General features: G+C 37.0%; 1 protein-coding gene and 1 pseudogene across 3 annotated transcripts in view; both read left to right on the forward strand.

Moving 5' to 3' along the window:
• ARID4A (AT-rich interaction domain 4A) overlaps window positions 1-15,007 on the forward strand; it is a 62,821-nt gene extending 47,814 nt beyond the window's left edge. For 2 of the 3 annotated variants that reach the window (XM_027065809.2, XM_015071843.3), the window contains exons 18-24: window positions 986-1,070; window positions 1,903-2,104; window positions 3,678-4,811; window positions 5,540-5,644; window positions 9,526-9,732; window positions 10,346-10,492; window positions 14,013-15,007. In XM_027065809.2, coding sequence (XP_026921610.1) covers window positions 986-1,070; window positions 1,903-2,104; window positions 3,678-4,811; window positions 5,540-5,644; window positions 9,526-9,732; window positions 10,346-10,492; window positions 14,013-14,116 — 1,984 coding nt within the window. In that variant the 3' untranslated portion in view covers window positions 14,117-15,007. The remainder of the gene's footprint in view (window positions 1-985; window positions 1,071-1,902; window positions 2,105-3,677; window positions 4,812-5,539; window positions 5,645-9,525; window positions 9,733-10,345; window positions 10,493-14,012) is intronic. The other variant, XM_027065810.2, reaches the window with a different exon arrangement.
• Window positions 4,820-5,525, forward strand: LOC106974558 (10 kDa heat shock protein, mitochondrial-like; annotated as a pseudogene).
• Window positions 15,008-17,356: the final 2,349 nt, after the last annotated feature.

The following is a 17,356-nucleotide window of genomic DNA, read 5'->3' on the forward strand; positions in this document are numbered from 1 at the left end:
TTTTTCAGTCTTAGCAGTAACAGTTCAGAATAAAATTTTATTAGAAATGTTAGCAACTATAGGGGCGCCTGGGTGGCTCAGTTGGTTGAGCATCCGACTTCGGCTCAGGTCATGATCTTGCAGTTCGTGAGTTCAAGCCCCGCATCGGGCTCTGTGCTGACAGCTCAGAGCCTGGAGCCTGCTTCAGATTCTGTGTCTCCCTCTCTCTCTGTCCCTTCCCCGCTCATGCTCTGTCTCTGTCTCTGAGAAATGAATAAATGTTAAAAAAAAAAAAGAAAAGAAAAGAAAAATATTAGCTATGTGGGACGCCTGAGTGGCTCAGTCGGTTAAGCATCCAACTTTGGTTCAGGTCATGATCTCACGGTTCATGAGTTCGAGCCCCACATTGGGCTCTGTGCTGACAGCTCAGAGCCTGGAGCCTGCTTCAGATTCTGTGTGTCCCTCTCTCTCTGCCCCTCCCCTGTTCACACTCTGTCTCTCCCTCTCTCAAAAATAAACATCAAAAGAAAAAAAAAATACTAGCAGCTATAGAGTTCTGGGAGGAAAAGAGAGCTGAAAAGGACTTCATAAATAAACCTGGAACTGATCATGTTACAAATGTGAATTCACCTCACTTATCTCTGCATTCATTATTTGGTCAATAGAATGAATGCCAGTGTAACATCAACTTATTCTGTTAAGCTCAGATCTGTGGGAAACAAAAGCTCAGTACAGAAAATAAAAGCCGTTTAAACAGTCTTGAATCTGCATAGGTTTTTCTTGCTCATTTACCCTAAGAAATTTTCTTGCCTTGTCCTGGTGGTGGCAGGTTTACAACACACCTTGTACAGGCTGGTACTTGTTACCAATACACCAGCCCCTGTGCTCTTCATGTTTCTGCCAACAGTAGAACTGAACTCTTTAGTTTCCTCACTGCTGTTTCATTTGGTGCATACATTTCAAATAAGGTATTACTGTGAAGTTTTATTTTTTTCTCTGTTTTAAGGTATGATGAATGGGTGAAGGCTGACAGGATAATCTGGCCTTTGGACAAAGGTGGACCAAAGAAAAAACAGAAGAAAAAAGCAAAAGTATGTATATAGAGTCATATCCTTTATGATAAGTATAGGTATTATTTATATTATACTGTGTTTTATAAATCTTGTTTTCTCATTGTAATAATCGTCTTGATTTCTTTAAGGTAATTGTGATTTTCTCTCTGGTAACCCAGAAGCTAAAAAGTAAAAAATGTAAACACATTACCATATTGTTTAGGAAAAGATAAAAACCAGGGACTCCCTAGGAGACAGGCTTCAAACTCAAATGTCTATAGGGGCTCTATAGTAAAAGGGTAAAACAGGATTGATGGTGACAAAAAAGAGGATACATTCCTCATCAAGAGAGGATGGAACTCACCACTCTTGTGGGATGCAGACTCAGGGTTGTCAGATTTTAGGATTTTTTTTGCAGACAACTGTCTTGAAAGCTAGTACTAGATAAAGCTAAAACACATACCTGCTGGCTAGTTGTACTCAACATCCCTACCCTCAATTTTCAGCCTGTGCTGTAGAAATTCACCTAAGGTTTTGTCTGTTTGATGGCAGGTCTCTTTCTTGTCCTCAGGGAATAGTAATGAACAAGGAGGGGTGCTGAGTAGTTGTTCAGTTCTCTAATGCACGGACTCTGGCCTTCACCGTGGGACTGCGGTGTTACAAACCATAGACTATCTTATTCATATAATTATAACTATGTTAGAAAACCACTTGTTTTTGGTTTTTCTATAAGCACGAACTAAGAGTTGACATATAAAATATAAAACTTTTTTTGAGTTATGGTTTTCCTTGGAGAAGTAGAATGTCGGTAGAATGTTCATTTTTTTCTAAGGCATCGGCCCTTCTCATACGTTTTGTTGCTGTTACCCAGAATAAAGAAGACAGTGAAAAGGATGACAAGAGGGATGAGGAGAGGCAGAAGTCAAAACGAGGACGACCTCCTTTAAAATCTACCCTTTCATCAAACATGCCATATGGTTTGTCTAAGACTCCAAACAGTGAAGGAAAATCAGGTACCAGAAGTGCTCGCAGCAGTATGCCAGACAGCTCACCTCTGTCAAATGGAATGGAAGGTGCTAATTTTGAGGATCGTTGATTTTTTAAAAAATCAATAAAACTATACTTGTGTGAGAGATTCATAGAAAGTCATCTAAGTTTTTAATCTCATATAATTTAAACTACAAAACTTGATTTGAGATAAATATTTTATTAAAAAAATTTTTTTTCTAACGTTTATTTATTTTTGAGACAGAGAGAGACAGAGCATGAACGGGGGAGGGTCAGAGAGAGAGGGAGACACAGAATCTGAAACAGGCTCCAGGCTCTGAGCTGTCAGCACAGAGCCTGACGCGGGGCTCGAACCCTCGGACCGTGAGATCATGACCTGAGCCGAAGTCGGACGCTTAACTGACTGAGCCACCCAGGCGCCCCTGAGATAAATATTTTAGTCTCTCATGTTTACTTACGACTGAGTGATGTCTTACTTTAATTGGAATACTTTTGTCGTCAGTATTGTAGGAGTATTCTATTTTGAAAGAAGATGGGTTGACAAGTCATGCATCCTACTGTGTGCTGCACTGTCCTTCAGAGCGTGCACCAGTGTCTCCTACAATTCAGTGCTGTTCACGCAAGATATTTCAACAAAGCTGACACCAAGGTGTTCAAAGCACACAAACTAACGTGGTATAGGCATGTTTTGTGATGAGTATAGGTGAACATACTTTATTTTGCTTTTAACTTTTTTCTCACCTTTCTACCTTTGTTTGTTTTCCCATGAGATTTAAAATGTTAAATCCTTGTCTCATCAAAACTTTTTCCTCCCTTCAAGAAAAAAGCTATTCTGAACTAGGACTACCTTTCGTCCATGTGGTGTTTGTGTGTAAATTAGAAAAGGGCTTGCTCCCTCCTCATCACTGCCATCTACTGGAAGCTTATCATAACACACAAATGCAAGATGTCCACCAAATGAAGCTTGTCTATTTGAGTTTGCCTTTTTGGACTTCTGTACAATAGGAGTACCATGTGGGCAGAATTTTTATATTTTACAGTTCCTGTACATTTTCACAGCCCTACTTTACTATTTTAAAAAATTCTCTAACTTAAAGAGAATGAGTTCTTTTGCAAGAAGGTAGCTTGCCTATACTTTTATGTCTTTAAATCAAAAGAATATTTAAACCTTTGGGAATTCAAACTGCTCATTTTGTGCATCTCTTCTTTTCAGAATTTTTAAAAATAGAATGTCATATTCCTTTCTAGAGACACAGAATGCCCATTACATTTATTAATCAATATCTATTAGACCTCAGATCAAACCACTTAATGTATTAACTTACTATCTCAGTACTAGTCCTTTGCTTTTTCTGAGGATTTTTCATAGCCCAATTTCTGAGATTTTTTTCATAGCCCAAACTAGCTCTTTTATAGACTTGAGATAGTAATATTTTCAGTGTAATGTGTTTTTACATGGAGTTAATTTTGCAACTTACCACCCCCTCCCATTTTTTGGCCCAAATGTATGATTTATCAGGAATTTCTACAGGGAAGTATTCAGTGGTGTATGATTTAGAGTGGTAGAATTTTTATTCTAAAATTACATTGGTAATTAAGACAGAAACCTTTGTAATACAGTAATATTTCCTCTTGCAGACTCCTGCTCATCTGATAGTGAAACAGAAGACCTTTTAGAAAAGAATTTGATGAATGAAGAACTTTCTCCTGATATTAAAGAACTAGAAAAAAATGAACACTTGAATGACGATAAACTAGATGAAGAAAATCCAAAGATTGCTGCACATATATTAAAAGAAAACGAAAGGACACAAATGCAGCCTTTAGAAACACTGAAGTTAGAAGTTGGAGAGAATGAACAAATAGTACAGATTTTTGGAAATAAAGTGGAACAAGGAGAAGAAGTTAAGAAAGAGGCTGAAAAATCTCCTAAAGGAAAGGGAAGACGAAGCAAGACAAAAGATCTTTCTTTAGAAATTATAAAGATTTCATCATTTAGCCAGGATGAAGCAGGAAGTGAATCTCATATAGAAGCTCAGAGTCTAGAATTTTCTTCACTAGACAGTAAAAATTTTTCCTCTACTGCTGAAGATGAAATTGACCAGTGTACAAAAGAAAAAAAGTTGAAACGGAAATTACTGGGACAGTCATCACCAGAGAAAAAAACAAGAATCGAGAATGGAATGGAAATGACAAACAGCGTATCTCAAGAAAAGACCAGTGACTGTATTGCATCTGAGGGAATGAAAAACTTAAATTTTGAACAACATTTTGAAGTAGAAAATGAAGAAATGCCATCATTAATAGCAGAGTCCAACCAACGCAGTCAAGAATTGACTAGTGAAAAATTTGACAGTCCAGCTGAAGAAACTGTAAATACTCCACTAAAAGAAGAAGAGGATGCAATGCCTCTGATTGGGCCTGAGACCTTGGTTTGCCATGAAGTAGACTTGGATGATTTGGATGAGAAGGATAAGACCAGTATTGAAGATGTAGTAGTTGAAAACTCTGAGCCTAACTCTCTTGTTTCTATTCCACCTGCCCTACCTCCTGTTGTACAGCATCACTTTTCAGTAGCTTCACCACTTACTCTCAGTCAAGATGAGTCTCGAAGTATAAAAAGTGAGAGTGACATAACCATTGAAGTTGATAGCATTGCTGAAGAATCTCAAGAAGGTCTCTGTGAGAGGGAATCTGCAAATGGGTTTGAAGCCGGTGTTGCCTCTGGTACCTGTAGTATAATTGTTCAAGAAAGAGAGAACAGAGAGAAGGGTAAGAACTTTCTAGGGAGAACATCAGCCTTTACGTTCAGCCCCAAAATTAGTAAGTTAAGAGTTTTAGGCATTCTTGATCTGTAAAGTTCCCACCCTCCCTCCCTCCTATTCTTTCTTTCCTTTGTACGTCACGTCCCCACTTTCCCTTCCCATGCCTTTAAAAAAAAATGTACATCGAGAAATTCATGTGGAGTAGACTGGTGAATAATACAGCTGCTCTTGTGGCGGTGGTGGTGGCTCAAGCGCAGAAGACCAACTGCAGCGGCCGGAGTTATGGCAGGACAGGCGTTTAGAAAGTTTCTTCCCCCTTTGACCGAGTTTTAGTTGAAAGGAGTACAGCCAGAACTGCAACTAATGGAGGCATTATGCTTCTGCAAAACTCTCAAGAAAAAGTATTGTAAGCAACAGTAGTAGCTGTTGGACTGGGCTCTAAAGGGAAAGGTGGAGAGATAACAAGCATTTAGCGTCAAAGTTGGAGGTAAAGTTCTTCTCTCAGAATATGGAGGCACTAGAGTAGGTCTAGATGACGAGGATTATTTCTTAGAGAGGGTGACATTCTCAGAAAATATGCAGACCGAAATAAATTATTATTGAAATGGTATCATGTGAAGCTGCCCATTCCACTGAAATCTCTCATCCTGTAAATAATTTCCATGTCTTTTATAATAAACTAATGGTATCCAAAATGTATGTATTTTTCAAGTCGTCTCTTCCCCCTTATTTCAGGTCAGAAAAGGCCAAATGATGGAAATAGTGGATTATTGGCAAAAAAGCAAAAGCGTACCCCAAAGCGAACAAGTGCTGTAGCCAAAACTGAAAAGAATGGAACAGGTTGGTGCTTTCCAATGCTGGCTTTAGACAGCATGAATTTAGTTAATATTTTCAGCATTTTGTTGGCTTGATCATTTGTGTCAATTTAAAAATAAATTTGGTTTATTATGTTCTGAAAATAGCAGTTTTCCCATTAGTTTTTGATCAATTTTATTTGGAGCTGGAATAGCTGTGATTATTTTTTTATGTTTACTTCGTTTGTATTTCTTATGTAAAGCAGTTTAATATTGAGGAATGTATTTGAGGATCTTGAATAATAGAAAAGTAATATTTGCTCTAGTGGTAAAAACAGATTAAGTTTACATTTCTGAATGGAATGGTTTACTTTAATCTAGAAAAGCTGATTCCTAAATAGTATCATAGTATTTTTAAAATGGGGGATAATGAAATTCATGTGGAAATAAACGAAGAAATTAACAAATCAGTATGAATCAACAGATTACATGAGAAAGATTTTTGTACCATAAGGAATAAAAACTAAGTCATAGAATATAATAGAAATAAACATGGTTGATTTTGACAAATTAAAGTTTTATCTCTAAAATAAGCCTTCATACAAGTCTGAAAGGAAAATTCCCGGTTATAGTAGATACATATTCCACAGAAGGAGCATATAATTTTATACAAGACCAAAGCCATTTCAAAGGAAAATTTCTGAACCATAGCCACCTGTGGCTGGACAATACAGATGTAGAGAGAAAGAGCGATGGGAAATGAGAAGAGAGAGGCAGTAGGAATTACCAAGGGCAACTGAATAACATCATTGTGCCTGGCAGATACTACGTTTGTCACATAAAGTGAACCCCACCAGTAATGGGACAAGAGGAAATCATGTACTACCTGGCAGGATACAAGAAGAACACAGCTGCACTTCTGTGACATTCCTGTCAAAGATGCATAACCTGAATGTAATCATGAGGAACCATCAACAAATTCAAACTGAAGGGTATTCTGTAAAATAACTGGTCTGCAATTTGAGAAATTGTCAAGGTCATGAAAGTCAAAGAAAGAGGAACTGTTCCAGATGAAAGGAGACTTAGGAGACATGACAATTAAATGCAGCATATAATTCTCACCTGGATCCTATTGTTACAAAAGACATTACCAGGTCAAGTAGAGAAACTTGTATGGGATAGGAAGATTGGATGATGATAATAGATTTGTGTTCATTTCATGATTTTGATGGTTGTATTGTGGTTCTATAAGAATGTGGTGGTTTTAAAAACAGATCTGCAAATTTACTGATAGTCCCCTCTTTAAGAGGCAAAGCCTGATTCCCTTCCCTTGCATGTGGGCTGAATTTAGTGACTCACTTGTAACAAATGAAGTGATAGAGTAGGACTTCAAGAGAACAGGTCATGAAAGGCACTCCAGATTCCTCCTTGCTCTCCCTTGGATCACTTGCTCTGGTGACGGTTGGCTGCCAAGTCATGACGGCACAGCAGGTATAGAGAGGTCCACATGGTGAGGAACTGAGCTTATCCTGCCAACAGCCAGCAAGGAACTGAGGCCTCCTGCCAGTAGTAGCCATGCGAGTGAACCGTCTTGGAAGCATATCCTTCAGCTCTAGTCAAGTCTACAGAGACCACAGCCTCAGCTAAAAGCTTGACTGCCACATCACAAGAATTACCTGAACCAGATCACTCAACCAAGCTGCTCCCAGATTCCAACACTCAGAAATATGACATATAAACTGCTAAATTGGGGGTCAGTCTGCAGATAACACGAGGAGAATGTTCTTGTTTATAAGAAATAAACACCAAATACTCAAGTGTGGCAGGGCAACTTAACCTTCAAATGGGTCAGAAAAACATTTTTTGGTAACTGTTCTTACAGCTTTTTTCTAAGTTTGAAGATTGTCTCAAAGTAAAAAGGATTAAAAAGGAAGAAAGGAGATCATCAGTTTTACTTTTGGGAAAGAATATCTGGCTTAATCTTTGGCAAGAAGAAATGAACTAAAGAGATGGGAAGTGAAATCATTAGGACTCAGTCATTATTAGTTACATATGAGGGACTGGCTAATGGACACATGGAATAGAGGAGTAGCAGCAGGCTGTTGGAAGAGTAAGTAATTCAGGGAATGTTGGGTTAGAGATACCCAGTATTAGGGAAATGGGGTGTGGAGCTTCGAAGAGTCTGTTTTTAGAAGATGGTTGTGTAAAGGATTGTAAGAAGATGCGATTCCTGTGGAAGAGATGTAAAAAGAGAAAAAGGACCAACAGAATTATGTGAGATATCTGTATGGGCACTGATCTGAGACAAATGCAAATCAGTAAATGCCGGTGGGTTTGAATAAAAAAGTTTCAAATGCTATTGGATATGCAATAAGATTAAATACATTGATTGGATTTGTTGAGTTGTAAATGTTGGGACCCTAACAAGAGCCCAGGAATGTGATTAGAAGATGTGGAAATCAGGATAACAAAGTTTCTTTCAAGAAATTTTACTTTAAAAGAGAAGGAAGGAGGTGCCAGCTAAAAGGAGAAGTTTTCTTTTTACCTCCTCTAAGAGTGGGAAAGATATAAGCATGTTGGCAGACTCTGGGAAAAGAAGTTGAAGCTAAAAGAAGATGGTAATTGATGTTGAGATATTCCAGGGGAGCTGGGAGTGGATGGTTTTAAGAGTACAGCTGAAGAGAGTAGTCTTCAGAAACACTCTCTTTTTGACCCCCCCCCCCAAAAAAAAGTCAATAAAGACAGATACAGATAGAGGAGAGGCTGGGAAATTGAGTGGGTAACCCTCAACCTTGCCTTGTCAGAAGGCAAGGTTGGCTTTTGAGAGAGAGTAGGGTGGAAGTAGGATATAGAAGATGGTGGGGGGGGGGGGGGAGGAAACAATTCTAATTTATGATGAAGTGAAGAGCAAAAGCATCTCTAAGTACAAATTTGGTGAGGAGGGATAGAATTGCAAACAATTATGCAATTCATATGTATGCAAACATATATATATATGTTAAAGGATGTGTATACATCAGGTGTTTCTGTCCTTCAATTATGCAGTTTGGGTTGTTTTTGGTTTTAAACATAAATGGGGCAATACTACACATATTGTTTCATAACTTTGAGTTTTCATTTAATAATATATATTGGATATTTTGCCATTTTTGTTCTTATAAACTTTAGCTAATTCTTTTTAACCACTTTAGCAAAGTATTCAGTAGTATATTTGACCCTTGAACAACACAAGTTTAAATTGTGCAGGTCCACTTATAAACAGATTTTTTACAGTACTGTAAATGTATTTTCCTTGTGATTTTCTAACATTTTTTTCTGTAGATTAATGTGTTATAAGAGTACAGTATATAATGTTGTATACAACATACCAGTGTGTGTTACTCAACTTTGTTATCAGTAAGGCTTCTGGCCAACAGCATGCTATTATTAGTAAATAGGTTTTGGAGGAGTCAAAAGTAATTGTAGATTTTTGACTGCATGGGGGTCGGTGCCTCTAACCCCGACGTTCAGTGATCAACCGTGTATAATTTTTAACCATTTTCCTACTGGTGGGCATTTAGATGTCTATTTCTTTGCTATTAAGAAATTTGTGCATTTGTGGGGCACCTGGGTGGCTCAGTCGGTTAAGCACCAGACTTCGGCTCAGGTCTTGATCTCACGGTTCGTGGGTTCAGGCCCTGCGTTGGGCTCTGTGCTGACAGCTCAGAGCCTGGAGCCTGCTTCGGTTTCTGTGTCTCCCTCTCTCTCTGCCCCTCCCCTGCTCACGCTCTTTATTTTTCTCAAAAATAAATACACATTAAAAAAAGTGTGCATTTGTACACTTCTTTCTGTAGGATATTACAAAAATGCAATTGCTGGGTCTGCTGCATTTTGATATTTGAGATTTTTATCATTTATAATCTCTGAATCAATTTTTTCTTATTATAGGACAAAGCAGTGATAGTGAAGATCTTCCTGTCCTGGACAATTCAAGTAAATGTACACCAGTAAAGCATCTTAGTGTGTCTAAGCCACAGAAGCTTGCACGATCTCCTGCAAGGATTTCCCCTCACATCAAAGATGGAGAAAAAGATAAACACAGGGATAAACATCCAAATTCATCCCCTAGAACATATAAATGGAGCTTTCAACTCAGTAAGAAGCTTTAGAAAACCTGAATGTATATTGTAAAGTGGTACTTACCTTAAAATGTCAAAATGAGAAAGAATGATTACCAAATTCATTTATGTAGGTTTCCAAATGTTGCCTTATCAGTAATTACCACTTAAATATAAATCTGTATCTTTTCATGATACTAACCTGATAAATACTAACCTGAAAGATCTCCAGTTACAAAATAAGATGGTGATTTGTATATATCATTGAAACTGAAATACCCTTTCTAGTATTGGTAATTGTAAATAACTAATAAACGAAAAAATCATCTATACAAAGAAACATTTTAGATAAATATAATTATAGATCACAGTTGCTGTGTGTTGATGTTTTCTTGTTATTTGCTGATCATTTAAGTAATACATCATTAAGTAATATATATTTAGTACAAGAAATTTGAGTTACATACAGAAATCTTACTCATGAATGTAATTAGTGTCATACTTGTTTATAGAGCCTTATTTAGCTATTAATATGTAAAAGTTTTCATAAATTAAAGCTTTTGAGGATTTATAAGTTGGATTTTTGATAGAACTGCCATATTCTTTTAAGTAATTTTTTTAAACCAAATTAACTTTTTTTTCCCTTTTAGATGAATTAGATAATATGAACAGTACAGAGAGAATCTCTTTTCTCCAAGAAAAATTACAAGAAATAAGAAAATATTACATGTCTTTGAAATCCGAAGTGGCAACCATAGACAGGAGGAGAAAAAGATTAAAAAAGAAAGACAGAGAAGGTAATTTGATTGTAATTTTTCTTCCTTCTGTTTTTCAAATATATACTATCATTTTTGAAGATTTAGGTTAGTCTTTGAATATATATAGTACACATTGTTGTTTTTAGATTCCTTGTGCTGTCTTTGTGCTATTGTTGAAATGAGTGAGTCAACAACTGAATTAATCAGGATGAGATTCTTGAAAAGGACTATGAACTGTTTTACAAAATGTGTGATTTTACTAAATGTGATGGGTTCTCAAGAAGAGTTACTCCCTCTGAAATTCAGTCTTTGCTCAACATACGTTTATTGGCTACCTATTAACAGGCACTATATCTGTTATTATGAGGTTCACCAAAATTAATGGACATATGAGCTTATCTTCAAAGAGACTATTTTGTTGGGATCATAAATTATTTCCTAAGCAGCTCAACAACATTCATTGAAACAGTTCAGCTCAACAACATTAATGCATACACACTATGTGCTAGGCCCTCTTCCAGGTGGTAAGTACAGAGATGAATGAAATACGGACCTTGATCTCAAAAGATCTTAACTTCTAGTGGGAGAGTGTGTGAGGAGGGCCCCAAGAGTGATACTACTTGGTGGAAGGAAGGAGAGATTAGTTTGGATTAATCTTGGAGAGAGAGTAATGCCTGGCCTATACCTTAAAACTGCACAGAATTATAGCTAAACATTGGTATATTCACATCAGATCCATCCCCAAGCCCCACTATAAAATAAGAGTAAAGAAAAGCCCTGTACCCACAAGAACAAGATAAGGGGGCAGCAGACCACAGTAGACAAGACATATCAACAGCTTAACTCTTACAAGCTGAGAAGCAGACAGACAGCTGTAACTGTCCTAGCAGAATGCAAAAACCTAAGCTTGTTTATCCTTGCATTAGGACAAAACAAGAAGCAAGCCAGTCTATATCATATCACCCCAGAAAGCAGGGATATATGTGACATTAAAAATGATTGGTTGAAAATGGAAGGAGAAATTGGATTCTTTCGTCCCATGCTGTGAAACAAACTACCCTTTTCTGCAGCTTTAGCAGAAAAATAAGAAATTAACTTATTGGAGGGAGAGGGGAATGAATAGGCTTGTAGACTTCAGGTACACCAGTCTTAACTGAAGGTGAGGGTTAAGTGCAAAACCAGAAATACGGAGCTTGAGCAGAAGTATACAATACTGAACGATGAGATTCATATCCCTTTTCCAACTGTAACTCTTATCCTTTTGGCTTCCTGAAAGCTGACAACTAAGCTTATGCTCATTCTTGGGAGGAGACTGAAGAATTCCTCTGGAGAAGCTGTTCAACCCAAGAGGAATGACTAACACAGATACCAACATTTGGAGGTTCCTGAACCAAAAAGCAAGATCCTTGCCAATCAGTACATATATACTGCCCATCACTGAAAAGCTCTGCGTACTTGTGCACAGCTTCCAGTTGGCTTTTTGATATCCTCCTTTTAAATATGGAAGCCACAAGAGCAGATAGGAAGGCTTCTACATAAAGGTAGAAACCAAAGTAGAAAATGAGAGTAAAAAAAGGACCTTGGAAAAAACAGACAATGTCCTATCCAGAACATCAAACTATAGCTAGACACAGACACAGGAAAGGTATTGCAGTCTTGAGACGAAAATATGATACTAGTAATACAATTCAGGGACCAAGAAGGATCTCTCAAAAATTAAAACTATGATAGGAATTTAAAAAATGTAATAGAAGAGAGAGCAAAACTAAAGAAATTCCAGTACATGGTCAAAAAGACAATAGGGGAAAAGAACTAAGAGAAGTATAGGATCTGGCCAAGAGATACACCTTCTGAATCACAGAATTTCTAGAAAAAGCACTGAATAAACATAGGACACTGTCATCAAAGAACTATTATAAGAAAAATTTCCAGAAATAAAGGATATGAATTAGGAGATTGAAAGAATTCACCGTAATCTCTCTAAAGAATGGGGGAAAAAATCACACCAAAGCACATTGTGAAATTTCAGAATCCTATGTGTAACAAGAAGATCCTAAAATTTTATCATATAAAGGCATATCTAGGGGCGCCTGGGTGGCTCAGTTGGTTGAGTGACCCACTCTTGATTTCCGCTCAGGTCACGATCATGACATGGTGGGATTGAGTCCTAAGTTGGGCTCTGTGCTGAGCATGGAGCCTGCTTAAGATGGTCTCTCCTTCTGGCTCGCTCTCTCCTTCTGCCCGTCCCCTGTGTTCGTGTGTGTGGTCCCTAAAATAAATAAAATAAAATATCTAAAAAAAGGGTCTCAGAACAGCATCAGGTTTCTCATGTCAGATTTTTCAATGGTAGCACTAGAAACTAGAAGCCAAACTAGAAACTAGAAAGCTAAGAAGACAACATGAGATCCAGCAAACAAGGAATCCTACCTAGGAAAATAGTGAGGCAAATACCAAGGTGATGAGTGAAATCTATAGAATGACCACTGCAGAGCAGGCCGAGAGAGCCAACTATTCCAGAAGTAGGATGTACATGAGGGGAGGGCTTTGGGAAGGCGGTCTCTTACAAAAAGGTAAATTACCCGACAGGCTTGCCCATATTGAGAGTTTTCTGCCAATGCAGAGACTCCGGGGATGTATTTCTGAGAAGATGAGTTGTATTATATGTGGTCTTGAATCCAGTCCAAGTCCAGCAATCTTTACTCCTAGAAATAAGATGGAGCTAATGGAAGGAGATCAGGCTTTCCATGTTTGTCCTTTTCTTTAAAGAATGTAAATAGCAGGCAGTCTTTACAGAACTTCTAAACACAAAAAGAAAAGCAAATTAACAAATTGAAATTTCTTCAGAGCACCCTGACCTGCTTTAAATTTCCTAAAGGTGATAGGAGTTTCACACAACTAAAAAAAGATTCTTTCATTACAGTCTTCCCTTTTTTGTTTTCTTAGTTTTTTTTAGTGTGAAGTGAGTTATTAAAGTGAGACATTGAGTGACTTCTGCATATTAGAATTTATAATAACAAGTCACATGTCACAGTGATAGTACATGTATACACTGAGAGAGATCTACTTAAACAAAAATTTTTAATTTTAATTTTTAAATTTCCTAAATTCTTATTTAGGAACAATTAGGCAAAGATTGGCAGGAGATAGGAAAGGGTTGCCAAGAAAGAGAAGATAAAATACATAAAAAAATGGCAAAGTACGAAATGCACAGAGTGGTGATCCTTAACCTGTGTTATTTCCTCCTGGAGCGTTATGTTAAAGTCACGTGAGGACTTTTTTCTAATCACACAACTACACTTCCATCCCGATCCTTATGATTCTGATACCTGACCTAGATAACTACTGTCGCCTATGGGAATGTCGTGTCCATTAGGTCTGTCGGGCAGGATAAGGATAGGAAGCCAGTGGTTAGCTGGTTACAGGAAATTCTGTGAGATGTTATTCCTTTAGCACCATTTAAGGGGACTGATTGAAATGAATGGTAAATGTATTTCTAATTTGCCAGTGGCTAGATATCTTTGATCATTTTGGGTCTAATGTAGTTGTTTGGCTTCCGCAGTGTCTCATGCAGGAGCCTCCATGTCATCTGCTTCGTCAGACACTGGAATGAGCCCATCATCATCATCTCCCCCACAAAATGTGCTTGCTGTAGAATGCAGGTGATGAACGCTTTCTCTGCCTTCCCAGCAGTTTGCTGCCATGGACATAAATCCCAAAACCCTGAAATACAACCACAGAAAGCACTCAACTGGTTTGACATTGCTAAGTATATCCTGTATACTTTTCCAGGCTGGATTGTATCTATTCCCTCTCTTTTCTTTTTTTTTCTGTTGCAAACAATAAGCTGATTAATAACTGAAGGTTAGGCAGCCTGCCATATTTGTCATAATTTTTCCTAATTTTTCATTTTTTGTGAAGATAGAAAAAGGGCACTTAGCAAATTTGAATTTGTATAATAAAGCTTTCAAATGTTATAGAAATCATAGACAAGCAAGTGCACATGATAAACATCAAAATATTATCCAGCTGAATAGTGACTGCTGCACTTTCACTAAGATGTATTTGAACACTTGGTGAGTAGGGGGTTTATGTTGTGTTTTTTTTTTTAATTATTGTTGCTGTTGTTTTTTTATTTTTGTGGAAGCACTTGCTATTTAGAACTGCCAAAGTATATGTTCAGCAGTGTGCCCAGGTTTAAAGGTGTAAATGGGACAAAATAAATTGTGAAAGGAAGTGTAGTTGACTGAAAACTACAGTTGTAATAAGTCTTCCACTTTTTATAGGATTTTTGAGCACACAATTATGCAAATATTTTAATGTTTATTAATGTTTACAGTGGAATTGTGAATAAGTTTTCAGTGGACTATCTTATCCCTTGACAAAAATATTTTGTCTTTTTTCTATGTAATTTCAGAGTTTTTATTTTGTTACAAAAAGACAAAAATGAAATATATAACAACAATGAAGTTATTTAACAAGATTTCTAAAGCTGAAAATTTTGTGTAAAATAAGGTATTATCTTGCAACTTGTTAAATATATTTATTCAGACATTGGATGTTGTATTTTTATGTATTTTTTAAAATATTAATAAAATGGAAAAAAAGAAAATTCTAGGTTAATTCACTCTTTGGATGACAATAGCTCTCAGCTGTCCCTTTCACAGGAGGTTGCATCCAGCAGCTCTGCCCGCGCTGAAGGGAGCGCGTCTCCGTCCTTCAGACAGCACGGACTCTAAATGGGCATCTGCATCATTAAAGTATGTCCTCGTTTAGAAACTTTGGCAGTCCTAGTATTTAAACTGTTTCGAGGATCAAATTTTTGGTTGCCCTTACAATACTTTGTCATAGTTTTTATGTTTGCTATACTGCCGAATAAATTTCTTATCTCCCAAAGTTGAGATGCAACAACTAAGTAAAGCAACTATGTATGCTTTGTCTGTGAATTGTTCCACAGACTGATACATTTTGTAAATAATTCTTCCAAAATCATGTATTTAAAGCATTTTTGCCATATACATTATGTAAAAAGGTGATTTTTTAAAATCAGTTTTTAAATTCATGTTTGTACATTGAAAGGGGTTTTTTTTAAACCTCCTTTTCTGTGTTTAATATGCTGTAGAGTAATAACCTAGATGCTCTAGACTGTATATCAGGATCTGATTTACAAGAACAAAGTCAGAGCCAAACACTAGTGATGGCATAGCATTACTGAAATCATTGTTTCTTAATTTCATTTTACCACATTGTGAACTTGTGATTCAGATTCCTTCCATTTTCGCAGAGAATTAAAAAGAAAAAAAGTACTCTTGTAAAATGCACTTTCCTGTCTTTTCTTTGCAAAGCAGAAGTATTTCAATGTAAAATAAAAATGGAGCTCAGTGGGCAGTATTAATAAAGGCCATGTTTTAAACATAGGCTTTATATTTTTAGTTTTCATTTAAGTGATTGTTTTTTCCCCAAGTGCCAGTATCTTACAGTTGGAAAATCAGACTTTATAAAACAAAGCATATTCGATATATTCATCAGTCTTTACAATAAAATGTTTCTAGTACTTAATTATAAAAATGAAAAAAGTGTGTCATTCAAATCTAGTTGGAACTTGGAGGCAACCGTAGATTCATACGTGGGATATTTTAATGATTTCCTTCACTAACGATTCAGTAAATGAGATAACTGGTTACCAGCTTGAATGCCATCCCTTCTAATCAATATAAATCTAGTAATGAAGTATTGGGACTTTGCTGCAGAGAGCACAATTATATATTCATTCAATGGGTATACGGGCACTATTAAAATCCTTCTATTTTGAAGCTGGAGAGGATTCTGAAAGTAAATGAATACTGACTGTTAAATTCAAATATGAGGCATATTTTGAATTTAGCTAAATTTAGGATAGCACTTGCATGTGACTAAAAAAGTATAAAGATACTCTTTAAAATAGAAGGTGCTGTCTCTAAAGGTATTTGAAGATTATCGAGGTTTATTTCAGTATTCCATTGTGTGCCTTTATTGTTTGTTGTATTTCTAGTTTTCCTGCCCTTCACTAAAAAAACATGTTTGAACTTTGGTATATAGCGCGCGCACACACACACACACACACACACACACACACACACACACACTGTCTTCTATGAAATTGCTTTGAGTTACAGAAATCCATATGGGTTAAGCTATTAATTTGCTTATATATTTCTTACAAATTCTAAAATATAACTTTCTTATAACCCCTGTAATTTAACAGAACTGTCAACACTGTGAAAGCATTTGAAGCTATATTCAACCACACAGAAAACGTATTACCATAATTCATTCATCAACAATTTGTCAGGTATCTTCTGTGTGCCAGGGACTGTGCTAAGGCCCAGAAGTTAAAGCAGTGAACAAGACAGAAAAAGGTCCTTGTCTTTAGGCAATGTATAATCTAATGAGATGCATGTTTATTTCTTAACCATACGTGTGACAAACATATTAAGGTATGGGGTGCCATGATATACGATATAGGAACCCAACTAGTTTGAAGGTAAAGGTGGTCAGAGAAAGCTTTGCAGAGAAAGCAACAGTAAAACTGACCCTCAGTGAGGATAATAAATTGGCTAGGGATGCAGGTTGGGAGAGTAAAGCGCTCCACGTGCATGGGGCAAGGGGGTAATGAGCCAGGGCAAAAACACTTGAGTCGAGAGAGGCAGGAGCCAGGTCACGCAGAGACATTCATTTTATAAATAACTCCTCCCACATCATGTATTCAAAGCAGTTTTGCTGCTTTAAACCCAAACAATGCACCTGCCCAGCTCTGCCTCTTCCTGCTCCTCTGTTCTCCCCACCACTCTGTCCCTACTTGTCCAGAGCCATCTCAAGAGCCACTTTTCAATGACGTTTTTGCTGACTTACCACCACCAGAATATC

The sequence above is a fragment of the Acinonyx jubatus genome, chromosome B3, assembly GCF_027475565.1.
Source record: "Acinonyx jubatus isolate Ajub_Pintada_27869175 chromosome B3, VMU_Ajub_asm_v1.0, whole genome shotgun sequence".
Taxonomy (NCBI): domain Eukaryota; kingdom Metazoa; phylum Chordata; class Mammalia; order Carnivora; family Felidae; genus Acinonyx; species Acinonyx jubatus.